The 19952-nt window shown below is 42.8% G+C and overlaps 1 protein-coding gene across 4 annotated transcripts in view; it reads left to right on the top strand.

Annotated features, from left to right (window-relative positions):
- The window catches only part of LOC122542640 (circularly permutated Ras protein 1-like), a 117537-nt gene that overhangs the window by 57419 nt on the left and 40166 nt on the right, over window positions 1-19952 (top strand). For all 4 annotated transcript variants that reach the window (XM_087978141.1, XM_087978140.1, XM_087978142.1 and 1 more), the window contains exon 16: window positions 7040-7151. In XM_087978141.1, the coding sequence (XP_087834267.1) occupies window positions 7040-7151 (112 nt within the window). The remainder of the gene's footprint in view (window positions 1-7039; window positions 7152-19952) is intronic.

The following is a 19952-nucleotide window of genomic DNA, read 5'->3' as shown; positions in this document are numbered from 1 at the left end:
ATTATTGTCACATGTACCATGATACAATGAAAAGTATTATAGAGTCCTAGAGATGTATAGCACGGAAACAGACCCTTCGGTCCAACTCGTCCATGCCAACCAGATAAACCACTGTAGTCCCAGCTGTCAGCACCTGGCCAACATCTCTCCAAACCTTTCCTATTCATATACCCATCCAGATGCCTTTTAAATGTTGCAATTGTACTCACCTCCACCATTTCCTCTGGCAGCTCATTCCATACACGTGAAAAGGTTGCCCCTTAGGTCTCTTTTATATCTTTCCCCCCTCACCGAAACCTATGCCCTCTAGTTCTGGACTCCCTGGTCCAGTGAAAAGACTGTCTGTTTATCCTATCCATGCCCCCTCATGATTTTATAAACCTCTATAAGGTCACCCCTCAACATCCAATGCTCCAGGGAAAACAGCCCTAGCCTATTGAACCTCTCCCTTTAGCTCAAATCCTCCAACCCTGGCAACATCCTTGTAAATCTTTTCTGAACCCTTTCAAGTTTCACAACATCTTTCTGATAGGAAGGAGACCAGATTTGCATGCAATATTCCAACAGTGGCCTAACCAATGTCCTGTACAGCCACAACATGACCTCCCAACTCCTGCACTCAATACTCTGACCAATAAAGGAAAGCATACCAAATGCCTTCTTGACTATCCTATCTACCTGCGACTTGACTTTCAAGGAGCTATGAACCTGCACTCCAAGGTTTCTTTGTTCAGCAACACTCCCCAGGACCTTACCATTAAGTGTATAAGTCCTGCTAAGATTTGCTTTCCCAAAATGCAGCACCTTGCATTTATCTAAATTAAACTCCATCTGCCATTTCTCAGCCCATTGGTCCATCTGATCAAGATCCTGTTGTAATCTGAGGTAACCTTCTTCGCTGTCCACTACACCTCCAATTTTGGTGTCACCAGCAAACTTACTAATTATACCTCTTATGCTCACATCCAAATCATTTATATAAATGATGAAAAGAAGTGGATCCAGGACCGATCCTTGTGGCACGCCACTGGTCACAGGCTTCCAGTCTGAAAAACAGCCCTCCACCACCACCACCCTGTCTTCTACCTTTGAGCTATTTCTGTATCCAAATGGCGAGTTCTCCCTGTATTCCATGAGATCTAACCTTGCTAATCAGTCTCCCATGGGAAATCTTGTCGAACGCCTTAGTGAAGTCCGTATAGATCACATCTGCCGCTCTGCCCGCGTCAATCTTCTTTGTTACTTCTTCAAAAAACTCAATCAAGTTTGTGAGACATGATTTCCCACTCACAAAACCATGTTGACTATCCCTAATCAGTCCTTGCCTTTCCAAATACATGTACATCCTGTCCCTCAGGATTCCCTCCAATAACTTGCCCACCACCAAGGTCAGGCTCACCGGTCTATAGTTCCCTGGCTTGTCCTTATCACCTTTCTTATCGTTTTGTGTGCTTTCCAAGCAAATCATACTTGGGTAGGTACATCAGGAGAATAGAACAAAATGCAGAGTATAGTGTTGCAGCTAGAGAGAAAAATCAACTTCAATATTTGAGAGGTTCATTCAAAATTCTGATAATTGCAAAGAAGGAGCTGTTCTTGGATCTATTGGTGCATGTTTTCAAATTTTTCTTTCTTCTCCCTGACCGGAAGAGGGTGAAAAAATATATAACTAGGGTGGAAGGAGTCTTTGATTATGTTGGCTGCTTTCCCAAGGCAGCAGGAATGTAGACAGAATCAATGGAAGGAAGACTGGCTTGTTTTATGACAGGGCTGCTTTCACAACTCTCTGACATTTCTTGTAGAGTAGTTACTGTGCCAAGATGTATTTTTGGATAAGTTTGTTTCTTTCAGAATTGAACTATCAAATGTATGCACTTTCAGAACTCAAAAGCACATATTTTCAAATCTTTCAGCGACTGAGCCAACGCCTTTGAACATTTCTAGACAACAAGACCACCTATTTATATTATTTCAGGGCACAAACCAAGACATTTACACACCTTTCTGAGCTTGAACTAACAGGATGCAGCATTGATTAAGCAGGATACATCACATAAGATATTACTTGCTCCTGTGGAATATATAAGTAATGTCAACGATATGAGGATGTGAGGAGAGATGCATGTAAACAGAGTATCTTTACTATGTGATAACAGGAGAGCCATATTACCTACTGCATAATGACCGGTATCCATGGTCATCTGCCTGCAATGTTGAAAGAGAGATGGCAAAATCAGATGTAATTTGTTACAGTTAAATAAAGATAATTATGAGGGCATGAGAGAGGAACTGATGAAAATAGACTGGAAGCAGAGCCTAGCAGGGAAGACAGTAGAGCAAAAATGGCAGGAGTTTGTGGGTAAAATTGAGGACACTGTGCAGATGTTCAAACCCAAGAAGAGAAAGATTATCCGGGGAGGGATTAGACAGCCATGGCTGACAAAGGAAGTCAGGAAATCTATCAAAGAAAAAGAGAGAGCCTATAAAGTAGCCAAGAGCACTGGGAAATCAGAAGATTGGGAAGGCTACAAAAATAAACAGAGGATAACAAAGAGAGAAATAAGGAAGGAGAGGATCAAATATGAAGGTAGGCTAGCCAGTAATATTAGAAATGATAGTAAAAGTTTCTTTCAATACATAAGAAACAAATGACAGGCAAGAGTACACATTGGGCCACTTCAAACTGATGCTGGAAGCCTAGTGATGGGAGATAAGGAAATAGCAGGAGAACTTAATAGGTACTTTGCATCAGTCTTTACAGTGGAAAACATGAGTAATATCCCAACAATTAAAGGGAGTCAGGGGCTGAGTTGAGTATGGTTGCCATTACAAAAGAGAAAGTGCTAGAAAAGCTAAAAAGTCTTAAAATTGATAAATCTCCTGGCCCTGATGGGTTACATCCTAGAGTTCTGAGGGAGGTGGCTGAGGAAATAGCGGAGGCGTTGGTTGAGATCTTTCAAAAGTCACTGGAGTCAGGGAAAGTCCCGGATGATTGGAAGATCGCTGTTGTAACCCCCTTATTCAAGAAAGGATCAAGGCAAAAGATGGAAAATTATAAGCCAATTAGCCTAACCTCGGTTGTTGGTAAAATTCTAAAATCTATCATTAAGGATGAGGTTTCTAAATTCTTGGAAGAGCAGGGTCGGATTAGAACAAGTCAGTATGGATTTAATAAGGGGAGGTCGTGCCTGACAAACCTGTTGGAGTTCTTTGAAGAGGTGACAAGTAGGTTAGACCTGGGAAACCCAGTAGTGGTGTATCTAGACTTCCAAATGGCCTTTGATAAGTTGCCACACGGGAGGTTGCTGAGCAAGGTGAGGGCCCATGGTGTTCGAGGTGAGCTACTGGTATGGATTGAGAATTGGCTGTCTGACAGAAGGTAGAGAGTTGGGATAAAAGGTTGTTTTTCGGAATGGCAGCCGGTGACAAGCGATGTCCCGCAGGGTTCAGTGTTGGGGCCGCAGCTGTTCACGTTATATATTAATGATCTGGATGAAGGGACTGGGGGCATTCTAGCGAAGTTTGCCAATGATACAAAGTTGGGTGGACAAGCAAGTAGTACAGAGGAAGTGGGGAGGCTGCAGAAGGATCTAGACAGTTTGGAGGAGTGGTCCAGGAAATGGCTGATGGAATTCAATGTGAGCAAATGCGAGCAAACCCACTTTGGAAAAAAGAATACAAGCATGGACTACTTTCTAAACGGTGAGAAAATTCGTAAAGCCAAAGTACAGAGGGATCTGGGAGTGCTAGTTGAGAATTCTCGAAAGGTAAACATCCAGGTTGAGTCCATGATTAAGAAAGCGAATGCAATGTTGTCAATTATCTCAAGAGGGTTGGAATATAAAAGCACTGTTGTGCTACTGAGACTTTATAAAGCTCTGGTTAGGCCCCATTTGGAGTACTGTGTCCAGTTTTGGTCCCCACACCTCAGGAAGGACATACTGGCACTGGAGCATGTCCAGCGGAGATTTACACGGATGATCCCTGGAATGGTAGGTCTAACATATGAGGAACGGCTGAGGATCCTGGGATTGTATTCATTGGAGTTTAGAAGATTAAGGGGAGATCTAATAGAAACTTACAAGATAATACATGGCTTGGACGCTATGAAATTGTTTCCGTTAGGCGAGGAGACTAGGACCCATAGACACAGCCTTAGAATTAGAGGGGGTAAATTCAGAACAGAAATTCGGAGACATTTCTTCAGCCAGAGAGTGGTGGGCCTGTGGAATTCATTGCTGCAGAGTGCAGTGGAGGCTGGGACGCTAAATGTCTTCAAGGCAGAGATTGATAAATTCTTGATGTCACAAGGAATTAAGGGCTACGGGGAGAATGCGGGTAAGTGGAGTTGAAATGCCCATCAGCCATGATTGAATGGCTGAGTGGACTCGATGGACTGAATGGCCATACTTCCGCTCCTATGTCTTATGGTCTTATGTTCTTTCCTTGTCTCTTTGCCTGTGCAGTTAAAGACAGTTCTCAAGTTTAATGGAACAGGCAAGCAAATAACATTTCTGTTCACCTCCTGACACCTCAAAATCTATCCGCCATCTAAAAGGCACAAGTCAAGGAGTGTGATGGAATACTCCCTACTTGTCTGGATGAGTGCAACTCAAGAAGCTTGACACCATCCAGGACAAAGCAGCCCGTTTGATTGACACCACACCAACAAATATTCAATCCCTCCACCACTGATGCTCAGTAGCAGCAGTGTGTACTATCTACAAGATGCACTGCAGAAATTCACCAAAGATCCTCAGACAGCATCTTCCAAGCCCACGACCACTTCCATCTAGAAGGACAAGGGCAGCAGGTACTTGGGAACACCATCACTTTCAAGTTTCCCTCCAAGCCACTCACCACCCTGACTTGGAAATATTCCACCGTTCCTTCACAGTCGTCGGGTCAAAATCCTGGAATTCCCTCCCTACCGGCATTATGGGTCAACCCACAGCAAGTGGACTGCAGCGATTCAAGAAGGCAGCTCACCCTCACCTCTCAAGGACAAATAAGGATGGTTTATCAGTGCTGGCCAGCCAGTGATGCCCAAGTTTCACAAATGAATAAAAAGAAATAAAAAATGAATAAAGAATATCAGTCAGATTCCTGGGAATGCCGTCATCTAGTGACTGCTGCATCTTATAGAAAAGCAGATGAATCGATCACATTTGACATCTCAGCAAAGACTGCAGTAAGATGGGGATCTCCGTGTTATGGGGTGTTAACATTCTCAGCATCACAATGTAAGTCTTGGTAACCAAATTGCTTTTCAAGCTCTGATTTTTTTTATTAACAGCTGAAGGGTTTCAACAGAGTGCAGGTGATATTGGGCAAAGCAACTTTGCTCATCAACAAAGAGTCACAGCAGGGAAATAGACTGTTCAGCCCAACCAGTCCATGCTGACCATAATCCCAAATGACAATAGTCATTTTAAAAAATTCATTGGTGAGATGTTGGAAATTGAAAGCATGGGAAGAAAATGGCTGTGACCACACTCAGAATGGGCAGGGCAAGTGAGGCCTTTTTAAAGGGAATGATATTACACACAGCCACACATTGGACCTGTAGATCCCAAATCCCTGGCCTTCTGATATATTGGCTTGCTGTGTTTGCTACACATCTCTTTCAAAGCAACACCTTTTGGACATAGCAACCAGGGAAAGAACAGGAATGTTGTAGAATGAGTGGTCATTGGTTTCAGGAGGGACTGATATTCCTCGATACACCTTGTTCCTCTTACTTTGAGATGCTGCAGCAGCCTCTCAACACAGACATTGATCCATGATTCATCTGGTAGAGATATGAAATGAGGCATAAGACTATAAGATATTGGAGCAGAATAAGGCCATTCAGCCCATCAAATCTGTTTTGCCATTCAATCATGACTGATTTGTTTCTCAACCCCATTCTTCTGTTGTCTTGTATCCTGTGACGCTTGATCTCCTTACTAATCAAGAACTTATCTAGGACATTCAATGACTTAGCCTCCACAGCCCTCTGCCACAATGATTTCCACCGATTCACCATTCTCTGGCTGAAGAAATTCTTCATTGCCTCAGTTCTGCAGGCTTGTCCTTTTCACGGAGGTTGTGCCCTCGAATCCCAGAATCTCCTACTAATGGAAACATGTTCTCCTGTACTGCACTATCCAGATTCCTGAATGATCACCACCAATGCCTTTGTAATCTTCTCAACTGTGACCTTCGGAACTCTGGGGTGTAGTCCATCTGATCAGGGAAAATGGTGGCACTTACCCTGGCAGAAAATGGTGGCACTCACCCTGGTCATTGACTTTGTGCCTCTGCTGCCCATTCCTTGGCACAATTGAGATGGCATGGGTCTGAGTGGTGAACTCAGATTAGACTAGGATCTAGTGTCATGGCTTCCTCTGCCAGTTCTCTGGGAAGAGGGCACCCCTCATTTGCAACATCACATCCCTCAGCATCTCCAGGTCCCTGTCAGAGAATTGTGGCACCATCTTCCTCTTCTCCCGTGAACGAGAAGGGCAGGTCTGGAATGTGGGTGCTCATCTGAGTGTCAGGGTTGCTGGCCTGTTGGTGGATACCTGGTGAGTGGTAGGTTGTTTTGGGGATGGTGCATGGTAAGATGGCTCTAGCATTGAATGTGTGGGACACCATGAGGTCAGGCAAGTTGATAATGAGATGTGTTTGGTATGAGATGGCAAGAAATCTTGGTCGAGCTTGCAGTGGAAAACCCTCCAAAAAAATTTGTTGCTGCTTGCAAAAGTAACATTCAGCCAAACAATACTATATAAGAAGATCCTCTGGCATGTAACACTTCTGTGAAATGACTAAGGTGCAATGATAAAACACTGAACTCATTCAGAAATAATAAATCTTACCATTTAGCCAGAAACAGTTTGCAGCAAATTGAACCACTAAACTCAGTTTGATCTAAGTTCATTTGATTAACAACTAATGTCTGAATTTTAATTGAAATAAAGACAACACACAAAAGCCAATGAGATGTTTCTGATATGTTAGAATTTGCAGGATTTCAATTATCTTTCCTCTTCAGAAATTCAAGAGAAGACAGCTCTTCCCTTTCAAGTTCAAATTGGCTTCAGGCTCCCTGATGGTCAATGTGTCTACAGAATTATCACTCAGGAGCAGCCGACAACGAAACACAGGTAACCAGGCTTTAAAATAAAACAAAGAACTGCAGATGTTGGAGATCTGATACAAAAATAAAAATTACTGGTGAAATTCAGCAGGTCTGGCAGCATCTATGGGAAGAATGTAGAGTTAATGTTTCAAGTCTGATGACTGTTTATCAGATGCTGCCAAATCTGCTGAGTTTCGCCAGTGAATTCTGTGTCTGCCATTTGGGACTGTCCAGAAGAGCTAATTTTCCATTTTATTATTTATTTAGCAAATACAATCCCCAAAACATGAAGAACGGTAGGACCCTGGGAAGCTTTGACGATCTGATGGACCTTGGTGTGCATGTCCACTGGTCCTTTGAAAAGTAGTGGGACAGGTAGATAAAGTGATTAAAAAGGTGTATGGGATATTTGTCTTTATTAGCTGAAGCATAGCGTCTAAGAGCAGGGAGATGATGCTGGAACTATATAAAACACTGGTTAGACCACGGTTACAGTATTGTATGTGGTTCTAGAATCCATATTATAGGAAGAATGTGATGGCGCTGAAGAAGATGCGGAGATTTAGAATTTTAATCATGAAGGGAGATCAGATAAACTGGGATTTATAGAATCCCCACCATGTGGAAGCAGGGTGTTTGACCCATTAAGTCTACACCGACCCTCCGAAGAGCATCCCATCCCTCCCCATCTGTGTAACCCTGCATTTCCAGTGGTTAATCCATCTAGCCTGCACAACCCTGGATACTATTGGGTAATTTAGCATGGTCAATCCACCCAACCTGCACATCTCTGGATTTTGGGTTGTTTTCCTTGGAGCAGAGAGTATTAAGTGAGGGCCAGGACTGAGATGCATAGACAAAGAAACATTTCCTCTTGGTGGGGGGTAAATGACTGGAAGCATAGATTTAAGCTAAGGGACAGGAGATTTAGGGGGGATGTGAGTGAAGTTTTTTAACCCAGAGGATGTTGGGAATCTGGAACTCACTTTATGTAAGGGTGGTAGGGCAGAAACCCTCATAACATTTAAGAAGTATTTAGATGTGCACTTGCAATGTCAGGACATACAAATCTATGGGCTAGGTGATGGAAAGTGGGATTAGAATAGTTAAGTGAATAAGAAAAAAGAACTGGAGATGCTGGATTTGAAGCAAACAAAAACAGAAGTTGCTGGAGAAACTCAGAAGGTCTGGCAGCATGTGTAAAGAGAGTACAGAGTTAACATTTTGATTCCACTCATGGTTGTTCTTCAGCACTGCAGCAGTTTCTGCTTTTAGAGTAGCTTGGTGGTTGTTTGGTGGTGCAGACTCAGTGGGCTGATGGGCCTTTTTCCTGTGTGGTAGATCTCTATAACTCTAAAACCAAGCAGTAGTTTCATTTGCTGAGTTTAAGATGATAAATCCATTACTTGGTCTGTCGATGTGACACAGGAATATGCAGCACTGTTTGTACCTCACCACAAGTGCATCAGGTACTGAGGCTGCTTTGATGGGAGTTTGTTGCACAGATTTTGCTACTGCTCTATGTGCTTTACATCACAATACATCACTCAGTTTCTCTGTATTGAACTTTATCTACCACCTATATGCCCACTCCAATGACTTGTCAACGTCTTTTGGAATTCTGCACTGTGCTGCATGAACTTTTCCAAGTTTTGTGTCATCTGTAGTCTTTGCAGTTGTCCCCATATGCCAAGATCCAAATCATTTATATATCCAGCTAAAGCAAAACCCCTGCAGAACTCCACAACAAACCTTCCTCCAGCCTGAAAAATATCCATTGACTGTTACTCTCTGTTTCCTATCACTCAGCCAGTTTTGTAATCATGTTGCTCTTGTCCATTTTATACCAAGACTTTTAACTTCCTTCGCAAGTCTATTGTGTGGCACTTAACCAAATTTCTAATGCAAGTCCAGGTACAACATTCAACAAGTAAAGGAAACATTATTTTTCCTTTTGAAATCCATGCTCCACTCCTTAATTTACACACAATTTGTTTTTACAGAATTTGCCATGTTCCAGTACGCTGCAACACTGGCAACTACCTGACAATGTGGAAAGTTTAGATTAGATTAGATTAGATTACATTACAGTGTGGAAACAGGCCCTTCGGCCCAACAAGTCCACACCGACCCGCCGAAGCGAAACCCACCCATACCCCTACATTTACCCCTTACCTAACACTACGGGCAATTTAGCATGGCCAATTCACCTGACCCTGCACATCTTTTGGACTGTGGGAGGAAACCGGAGCACCCGGAGGAAACCCACGCAGACACGGGGAGAATGTGCAAACTCCACACAGTTAGTCGCCTGAGGCTAACCACTGTGCCACCGTGCATAAAAAGCAGAACATATCCAAGCCAATCAATGACCATCCCATTCATCTATCCTCCATCATCAATAAAGTGATGGAAGGTGTCATCAACAGTGCTGTCAAGCAGCACCTGCTCAGCAATAACCTGCTCAGTGATGCCCAGTTTGGGTTCTGCCAGGGCCCCTCAGCTCCTGACCTCATTACAGCCTTGGTTCAAATCTGGACAAAGAGCTGAATTCCGCAGGGGAGTTGAGAGAAATTGCCCTGATAAAGGCCACATTTAACCAAGGGTGGCATCAAGAGCCCCCAACAAACTGGTTGGAGTCATACTTGGTAACATGGAAAATAGTTGTGGTTGTTGGAGGTCAGTCATCACAGCTCCAGGGCACTTTGCATTAATTCCTCTGGGGAGTGTGCTTGGCCCAACCATCTTTAGCTGCTCCATCATAAGATCAGAAGTGATGATGTTCACTGATGACTACTTTCTGATTGCTGTACATGGATTTGCATAAGGGATTTGATGTGGCACGGTGGCTCAGTGGTTAGCACTGCTGCCTCACCACGCCAGGGTTTGATTCTTTGGGCGACTGTATATGTGGCATTTGCACATTCTCCCTGTGTCTGTGTGGGATTCCTTCAGGTGCTCCGGTTTCCTCGCACAGTGCAAAGTTGTGCAGGCTAGGTGGATTGGCCATGCTAAATAGCGTCCAGGATTTGAAAGCTAGGTGAATTAATCATGGAAACGCAGAGTTACAGGGATAGGGTGGTTGGGGGAGCGTGGTCTGGGTCTGAGTGGGATGCTCTTTGCAAGGACAGTGTTAACTCAATGGGCTGAATGGCTTGCTTCAATATTGTAGGAATTCTACGACCACATAATGTTCAGCACCATTAACAACTCCTCATATTGATGCAGTCCATTTCTAAATGTAGAAAATCCTGAAGAATGTCCAGGTTTGGTATGACAAGTGGCAAGAAATATTCATGGCACTATCAACATCCTGTGAGTTTAGATTGACCAGAATCTCAATTAGATTCTCCACATAAATAGAGTGACTACAAGAGCACATCTTTGGCTAGGAGCCCTGCAGCAAGTAATTCACTTCCTGATTTCCCAAAGTCTGTCCACTATCTACAAGGCACAAATCAGGAATGTGATGGAATACTCCCCACTTGTTTGGATGGATGCAGCTCCAAAAACACTCAAGCTTGACACCATCCAGGAACAAAAAACCCTTTATTGGCATCACATTCACAAGCATTCATTCACTTCACATTGTAACAGCATGTATACCATCATTAAAATGTACTGCAGAAATTTACTAAGGCTCCTTAGCATCTACCAAACCATGACAACTTCCGTTTAGATGGACAAAGGGAGCAAGTACATGGGAACACCACCCTGTGCAAGTTTCCCTTCAAGCCACTTATCACCTTTACTTGGAAATATATTGTTGTTCCTTCACTGTCACTGAGTTAAAAATCTTAGAACTCCCTTCCCTAACAGCATTATGGGTGTACTTACAACAAATGAACTATAGCAGCTCAAGAAGGCAGCTCATTGCCACCTTCTCAAGAGAAAGGAAGAACAGGCAATAAATGCTGGACAAGCCACTGATGCCCATAGGCCAGATAAATGAACTAATAACAAGGTCATGGGCAGCAGATGCCTGGGAGTCCTGCCACCTGTGCATTCCCATTCCAGCTGTTTCAGAGATGGAGTCTGGGTAATCTAAGATGGAGGACGGGAAAAATTTCTGGCTGTAACAGCTGCTTCTTTATTGAGGTATTTTAGGTGTTAGAGGCGATTTCCTCAAATTTCAGGAGCAGCAATTACTGTTTTATATGATGTTGCATTGTTTTGGAACTTTGGGGAAAAAAAGTAAAAACAACTGCAGTTTTAAAAGGGAGAAGAACAAACAAAGGAAGCACATGGTGAGGTAAGTGCAGGAGAGAGAGAGAGAGAAACTGACACAGCAGTGAACCTGCACAGTTACTGTCTTTTACTGTTTGAATTCATGTATCGCTGGATATCGGGGTGCGTCTGGGAAAATTAACAAACAGTGAAATTCACAACTGATCTTGGAGAACTGTTTGGGTGAGGTTCACAGCACAGAAGCAGATAAGTGTATTGTTTTTGAGTGACCTACAGAAAGTCTGCAGTACTGCGTAGAGTGGGTTCTTTCTTGATTGTATGTTTTTTGAGATATGGCTCTTGATTAAACTTAAAATATAAGCCATAACTATTGATTTAACCTGGAGCAATGTTTTTAGAGGAATAACACGGTGTTATTTTCTGGGTCTATAGATTGTGAAGAAGCAAAACTGGCCTTTAGTAGATATGCGCTTCTTGTCAGATGTGGGAGTTCAAAGAGAGTTTAAGGGTTACTTGCAGATTATATCTGCAATAAATGCTGTTGGTTCTGAATCTTATCAGATCGAATGGATTGGTTGGAGAGACAGTTGGAAGTGATGCAGAATTTGCAACAGCAACAGTATGTGATGGATGGCAGTTATAGGAAGTGGGGGGGGGGGAAGTCTCAGATACAGTCAGATAGATGGGTTAACTCCAGGAAAGGTAAGAGGTAGGCAGCTAGTGCAGCAGCCTTCTGTGGCTATACCCATTTCAAACAGGTATGATGTTTTGGAAAATAAAGGGGGTGATGGATTCTCAGGGGAACGTAGCACGAACAGCCAAGTTTCTGGTATTGAGACTGGCTCTAATGCAACGAGGGGTACGTCAGGTTCCAAGAGATCAATTGTGTTAGGGGACTCTCCAGTCCGAGGCACAGACAGACATTTCTGTGGCCAGCAGCGAAAAAACAGAATGGTGTGTTGCTTTCCTAGTGCCAGAATCAAGGATGTCTCAGAGAGGGTGCAGAATGTTCTCACGGGGGAGAGGGGCCAGCAGGAGGTCAATGTCCACATTGGAACCAACGACATAGGAAAGGTGATTACATAGAGTTAGGCAGAAATTTAAAAATGAGGTCCTCAAGAGTAGTAATATCTGGATTACTCCCAGTGCTACGAGCTAGTGAGGGCAGGAGTAGGAGAATAGAGCAGATGAGTGTATGGGAGAAGGATTCACATTTTTGGATCTTTGGAATCTCTTTTGGGGTAGAAGTGACCTGTACAAGAAGGACGATTTGCATCTAATTTGGAAGGGGACTAATATACTGACGGAGATTTGCTAGAGCTGCTCAGGAGGATTTAAACTAGTTAGGTGGGGAGGGGGAGGGGGGTGTGGGGAGTGGGTGGGACCCCGGGAGATAGTGAGGAAAGAAATCAATCTGAGACTGGTACAGTTGAGAACAGAAGTGAGTCAAACAGTCAGGGCAGGCAGGGACAAGGTAGGACTATTAAATTAAACTGCATTTATTTCAATGCAGGGGGCCTAACAGGGAAGGCAGATGATCTCAGGGCACGGATAGGAAAATGGGACTGGGATATCATAGCAATTACGGAAACATGGCTCAGGGATAGGCAGGACTGGCAGCTTAATGTTCCAAGATACAAATGCTACAGGAAGGATAGAAAGGGAGGCAAGAGAGGAGGGGGAGTGGTAGTTTTGATCAGCATAGCATTACAGCTGTGCTGAGGGAGGATATTCCCGGAAATACATCCAGGGAAGTTATTTGGGTGGAACTGAGAAATAAGAAAGGGATGATCACCTTATTGGGATTGTATTATAGATCCCCCAATAGTCAGAGGGAAATTGAGAAACAAACTTGTCAGGAGATCTCAGCTATCTGTAAGAATAATAGGGTAGTTATGGTAGGGGATTTTAACTTTCCAAACATAGACTGGGACTACCATAGTGTTAAAGGTTTAGATGGAGAGGAATTTGTCAAGTGGGGACAAGAAAATTTTCTGATTCAGTATGCGGATGTACCGATCAGAGAAGATGCAAAACTTGACCTACTCTTGGGAAATAAGGCTGGGCAAGTGACTGAGGTGTCAGTGGGGGAGCACTTTGGGGCCAGTGACCATAATTCCATTAGATTTAAAATAGTGATGGAAAAGGATAGACCAGATCTAAAAGTTGAAGTTCTAAATTGGAGAAAGGCCAATTTTGACAGTATTAGGCAAGAACTTTCAAAAGCTGATTGGAGGCAAATGTTCACAGGTAAAGAGACGGCTGGAAAATGGGAAGCCTTCAGAAATGAGATAACGAGAATCAAGAGAAAGTATATTCCTGTCAGGGTGAAAGGAAAGGCTGGTAGGCATAGGGAATGCTGGATGACTAAAGAAATTGAGGATTTGGTTAAGAAACAGAAGGAAGCATATGTCAGATATAGACAGGATAGATCGTGTGAATCCTTAGAAGAGTATAAAGAAAGTAGGTGTTTTCTTATGAGGGAAATCAGGAGGGCAAAAAGGGGACATGAAATAGCTTTGGCAAATAGAATTAAGGAGAATCCAAAGGGTTTTTACAAATACATTAAGGACAAAAGGGTAACTAGGGAGAGAATAGGGCCCCTCAAAGATCAGCAAGGCAGCCTTAGTGTGGAGCCACAGAAAATGGAGGAGATACTCAATGAGTATTTTGCATCAGTATTTACTGTGGAAAAGGATATGGAAGATATAGACTGCAGGGAAATAGTTGGTGACACCTTGCAAAATGCCCATATTATAGAGGAGGAAGTGCTGAATGTCTTGAAATGCATAAAGGTGGATAAATCCGCAGGACCTGATCAGGTGTACATGAGAACTCTGTGGGAAGCTAGAGAAGTGATTGCTGGGCCTCTTGCTGGGATATTTGTATCATCAATAGTCACAGGTGAGGTGCCGGAAGACTGGAGGTTGGTAAATGTGGTGCCACAGTTTAAGAAGGGTGGTAAAAACAAGCCAGGGAACTATAGACCGGTGAGCCTGACATCGGTGATGGGCAAGCTGTTGGAGGGAATCCTGAGGGACAGGATGTACATGTATTTGGAAAGGCAAGGACTGATTAGGGATAGTTAACATGGCTTTGTGCGTGGAAATCATGTCTCACAAACTTGATTGAGTTTTTTGAAGAAGTAACAAAGAGGATTGTTGAGGGCAGAGCGGTAGATGTGATCTATATGAACTTCAGTAAGGCATTTGACAAGGCTTCCCATGGGAGACTGATTAGCAAGGTTAGATCTCACAGAATACAGGGATAACTAGTCTTTTGGATACAGAACTGGCTTGAAGGTAGAAGACCTTCAAGTGGTGATGGAGGATCATTTTTCAGACTGGAGGCCTGTGATCAGTGAGGTGCCACAAGGATTGGTACTGAGTCCCCTCCTTTTTATCATTTATATAAATGATTTGGATGCGAGCTTAGTTAGTAAGTTTGCAGATGACCCCAAAATTGGAGGTGTAGTGGACAGCGAAGAAGGGCCGAGAAGTGGCAGATGGAGTTTAATTCAGATAAATGCGAGGTGCTGCATTTTGGGAAAGCAAATCTTAGCAGGACTTATACACTTAATGGTAAGGTCCCAGAGAGTCTTTGCTGAACAAAAAGACCTTGGAGTGCAAGTTCATAGCTGCTTGAAAGTGAGGTCGCAGGTAGATAGGATAGTGAAGAAGGCATTTGGTATGCTTTTTTTAAATTGGTCAGAGTATTGAGTACAAGAATTGGGAGGTCATGTTGTGGCTGTACAGGACATTGGTTAGGCCTCTGTTGGAATATTGCGTGCAATTCTGTTCTCCTTCCTATCAGAAAGATGTTGTGAAACTTGAAAGGGTTCAGAAAAGATTTACAAGGATGTTGCCAGGGTTGGAGGAATTGAGCTACAGGGAGAGGCTGAACAGGCTGGGGCTGTTTTCCCTGGAGCGTCGGAGGCTAAGGGGTGACCTTATGGAGGTTTACAAAATTATGAGGAGCAGGGATAGGATAAATAGACACAGTATTTTCCTTGGGGTTGGGGAGTCCAGAACAAGAGGGCATAGGTTTAGGGTGAAAGGGGAAAGCTATAAAAGAGATCTAAGGGACAACGTTCTCACGCAGAGGGTGGTACGTGTATGGAATGAGCTGCCAGAGGAAGTGGTGGAGGCTGTACAATTGCAACATTTAAAAGGCATTTGGATGTGTATATGAATAGGAAGGGCTTGGAGGGATATGGGCTGGATGCTGGCAGGTGGGTCTAGGTTGGGTTGGGATATCTGGTTGGCATGGACGAGTTGGACCGAAGGGTTTGTTTCCATGCTGCACATCTCTGTGACTCTATGTGCAATGGTATCTTTGAACAGGTTGATTAGAAAAAGTCTTGTACTTGGAGCTATGTCACTGTTCCTTCACTGCCACTAAATCAAAATCCTGGAACAATAGTATAGGGACTGAGGACTGAGTTAAGAATTCAACTGAGCACCCACCTTCTACACGCTATTTAGTGATGGGTAATAAATCCATGCCAACCAGTAACACCCACATCCAATGAGCAAACGTATAAGCAAAGTGTTGTTGACCAGAACTTTAAACTTTAAAATGTTTCAAGAAATTCTAATGATTCTTTTTATCTGATCTTTAATTCTTTCAGTAGAATATACCTTCAATAACTTGATATAAAACTCAAAACAGTAGTTTCCATTCCAAAGTGAGTTAATACTTAATTTATGTTGTGAATATTGATTACTTAAGCACGAATATCTAAACATTTATCAGTATATTGCAGTGATTAATAGTGAAGTTATTCATAGCGAAGTTATTTATAAACTGGCATGTGTCCTTAATACTTTAGAGATTTTGTTCAAGGCTGTATCCTCTTTTCAATTGCATTATTTGAATCATTGGCTCAATGAAAGGATCAATATTTAGTGATATTCCTATTTGAGAAATTGAAGTTTGCGAGTAATTTTATTTAGTTTCGCAAGTTCATGTCTGAATATTTTGCCCAAACTAATGACTGTGCCATAATTGTCACAGAATTGTCAAGATGGGGAAACACCAGAGAAGACAAAATTGTCACATGGGATATTACTAAAGATCAGGCCCAGATGTTCAGAATTCTTTGCGCCAGGGGCAGAGAATTTTTATGAAATGCTGTCAAGCAGACTCCGTGAAACAAGGTTGAAGAATGTGAATTGGTCAGTAGAAATTAACTTGTTGAAGGCAGAAATCTCAGAAGCTGACAAAATCTTGCCCTTCAGTAAATCAGAGCATTATTGGGGCAAATTTTGTGGAAGGTAATGCTGATTAAAATAGGAGTATAGAGATGTCAAAGAGGGCGGCAAAAAAAGAATTTAAATGAAGATTGAAATCATTGACACTGAAGAGTTGCTGAAAACAGAGTGAAGGGAGGAGTTTTTGACTGTGAGGCTGGGATTTGAGAGGAAGGAGAATATTGATTTCAAAGGAGTAAAATTTGACTTGATTTATTATTATCACATGTACAGAGATACAGTGAAAAGTATTGTATTGTGTGCTAACCAGACAAATCGTACCTGACATGAGTACATCATAGTAACAGGACAGCATTCATAATGTTCTGCTATAATGTGGTAATTCCATTCTCATACAATCCCGTTTTACAAGAAAATCGTATAATAGCAGCAGCATTTAAACCAACGGGGCCGGAATTGTGTTATAGCGAATGCACGCTTCAAAAGTTTAGAAACAGTGTCCACAACTTGTTAATTGCATTACAGTGAATTCACATTAACAAAACATGCATTACAATGGAACAGTGTTACAAGTACAGGGGAGGTGTAGAAAAAGGTCAACGCTAATGTATCCGAGATCTATTCGTAAGATTAATAACAGTGGGAAGGAGCTGTTCTTAAATCTGTTCGTATGTGTTTTCAAATTTTTGCCTAATGGAAGATGATTGAAGACGGTATAATCAGGGTCAGAAAGGTCTTTGATCACGTTGGCTGCTTTCCTGAAACAGCGAGATATCTAGGTGGAGTCAATGGAACGAAGGCTGGTTTTCGTGATGGACTGGGTTGCGATCATAACACTGTATAAGTTCCTGCAGTCCTGGGTAGAACTGTTAGCATATCAATCTGTGATGCATCTGGATTGGTTACTCTCTAGTGGATCTGTAAAAATTAGTATGAGTCCTTGTGGACATACCAAATTTTCTTGGCCTAATGAGGACATAGAGGCTTCAATGAGGATGGACCAGAATAGATCGTTGGCTTAAAGCCCTTGACCATCTCCACCTCAGCACAATTTATACAGGCAAGGGTGTGTCCTTCAGTTTGCTTCCTGAAGTTGATGACCAGCTGACATTGAGGGAGAGCTTGTTGTCTTTAACCATGCCGTTAAGTTGTCTACTTCCTCCTCCTTCTCTGTATCATTGTTGTTTGAGATCCAACCCATGACAGTGGTGTCATCAGCAAATTTGTAAATGTAGTTAGAGCTGAATTTGGTCACACAGTCATGAATGTATAAGGTGTACAGTATGGGACTCTGTATGCAGCCTTGCAGGACAGTGTTGAGGGATTATTGTAGAATAGAGAACATAGAATGTTACATAGAACATAACAGTGCAGTACAGGCTCTTCAGCTCTCGATGTTGTGCTAACCTGTGAACCAATCAGCAGCCGATTTACCTACTCTTTAAGGTCCTTATGTTTATCACCATTTAAATGCTCTTAAAGTTGGTGAGTCTGCTACTATGCAGGCAGGGCGTTGCACGCCTTTACTACTCTGAGTAAAAAAACTACCTCTGACCTCTGCCCCTATCTATCTTAATTTAAAGCTATGTTCCTTCATGCTAGCCATCACCCTCCGAGGAAAAAGGCTCTCAGTCTACCGTATCTAATCCTCTGATCATCTTGTATGTCTGTATTAAGCCACCTCTCAATCATCTTCTCTCAAATGAAAACAGCCTCAAATCCCTCAGCCTATGCTCACCAGACCTTCCCTCCATACTGGGCAACATCCTGGTAAATCTCCTCTGCACCTTTTCCAATGCTTCCACATCCTTTCTATAATGCAACGACCAGAACTGTACACAATACTCCAAGTGCAGCCACATCAGAGTTTGTACAACTGCAACATGACCTCATGGCTCCGAAACTCAATCCCTCTACCAATAAAAGCTAACACACTGCTCGCCTTCTTAACAACCCTATTAACCTGGGTGGCAACTTTCAGGGATCTATGCACATGAACACCGAGATCTGTCTGCTCATCCACACTACCAAGAATCTTACCATTAGCCCAGGACTCTGTATAACTGTTACTCCTTTAAAAGTGAATCACCTCACACTTTTTTACATTAAGCTCCATTTGCCACCCCTCAGCCCATATCTGCAGCTTATCTATGTCCCACTGTAACCTGCAACATCCTTTGGCCATAACTCCACCAACTTTAGTATCATCCCCACATTTATTAACCTAACCTTCTACGTCCTCATCTAGGTCAATTATAAAAATGACAAACAGCAGTGGACGCAACACCGACCCTTGTGGTGCACCACTAGTAACTGAACCCAGGATGAACATTTCCCATCAACCACCACCCTCTGTCTTCTTTCAACTAACCAATCTCTGATCCAAACCGCTAAATCATCTTCAATCCCATGCTTCTGTATTTTCAGCAATAGCCTACTACGGGGAACCTTATCAAACGTTTTACTGAAATCCATAGACACCACATCAACTGCTTTACCCTCATCCACCTGTCTGGTCACCTTCTGAAAGAACTCGATAAGGTTTGTGAGGCACGACCTACCCTTCATAAAACCGTGTTGACTATCCCTAATCAAATTATTCCTTTCTAGATGATTATAAACCCTATCTCTTATAACCTTTTCCAACACTTTACCAACAACTGAAGTAATGCTCACTGGCCTATAATTACCAAGGTTGTTGCTGTGGTTCTGTTCGCCGAGCTGGAAGTTTTTGTTGTAAACGTTTCGTCCCCTGTCTAGGTGACATCCTCCATAATTACCAAGGTTGTCTCTACTACCTTTCTTGAACAAGGAGACGACATTTGCTAGTCTCCACTCTTTTAGCACTATTCCTGTCGACAATGATGACATAAAGTTCAAAGTCAAAGGCTCGGCAATCTGCTCCCTGGCTTCCCAGAGAACCCTAGGATAAATCCCATCCAGCCCATGGGACTTATCTATTTTCACACTTCCTAGAATTGCTAACGCCTCTTCCATATGAACCTCGATCCCATCCAGTCTAGTAGTATCTTAGTATTCTTTTCGACAACAGTGTCTTTTTCCAGTGTGAATGCTGATGAAAAATATTCATTTAGCGCCTCTCCTAGCTTCACAGACTCCACGCACAACTTCCCACTACTGCCCTTGGAGGAGTTGTTGTCGCCTATCCTTACTGAATGCAGTCTGTGGATCAGGAATCAAGGATCCAGTTGCAGAGAGTGGAGCAGACTTCTGGACCTTATGATTTGAAGATGGGTTTTGTTGGAATTGTGGTGTTGAAAGTGGAGATAGTCAATAAATAAGAGTCTGACATAGGTGTCCTTGTTATCCAGATGTTCCAGGGATGAGTGTAGGCATCTGCTGTGGACCTGTTGTGATAGTAAGAGAATTGTAGTAGATATAGGCAATCTGGGAGCCCTGAGTTG

Source organism: Chiloscyllium plagiosum, unplaced genomic scaffold (assembly GCF_037043375.1).
Source record: "Chiloscyllium plagiosum isolate Xiang-an unplaced genomic scaffold, Cpla_swu_hap1 HiC_scaffold_33, whole genome shotgun sequence".
In the NCBI taxonomy this organism is placed as follows: Eukaryota; Metazoa; Chordata; class Chondrichthyes; order Orectolobiformes; family Hemiscylliidae; genus Chiloscyllium; species Chiloscyllium plagiosum.
Note: the sequence above shows the minus strand (reverse complement) of the source record. Positions and strands in the feature narration are given on the sequence as shown.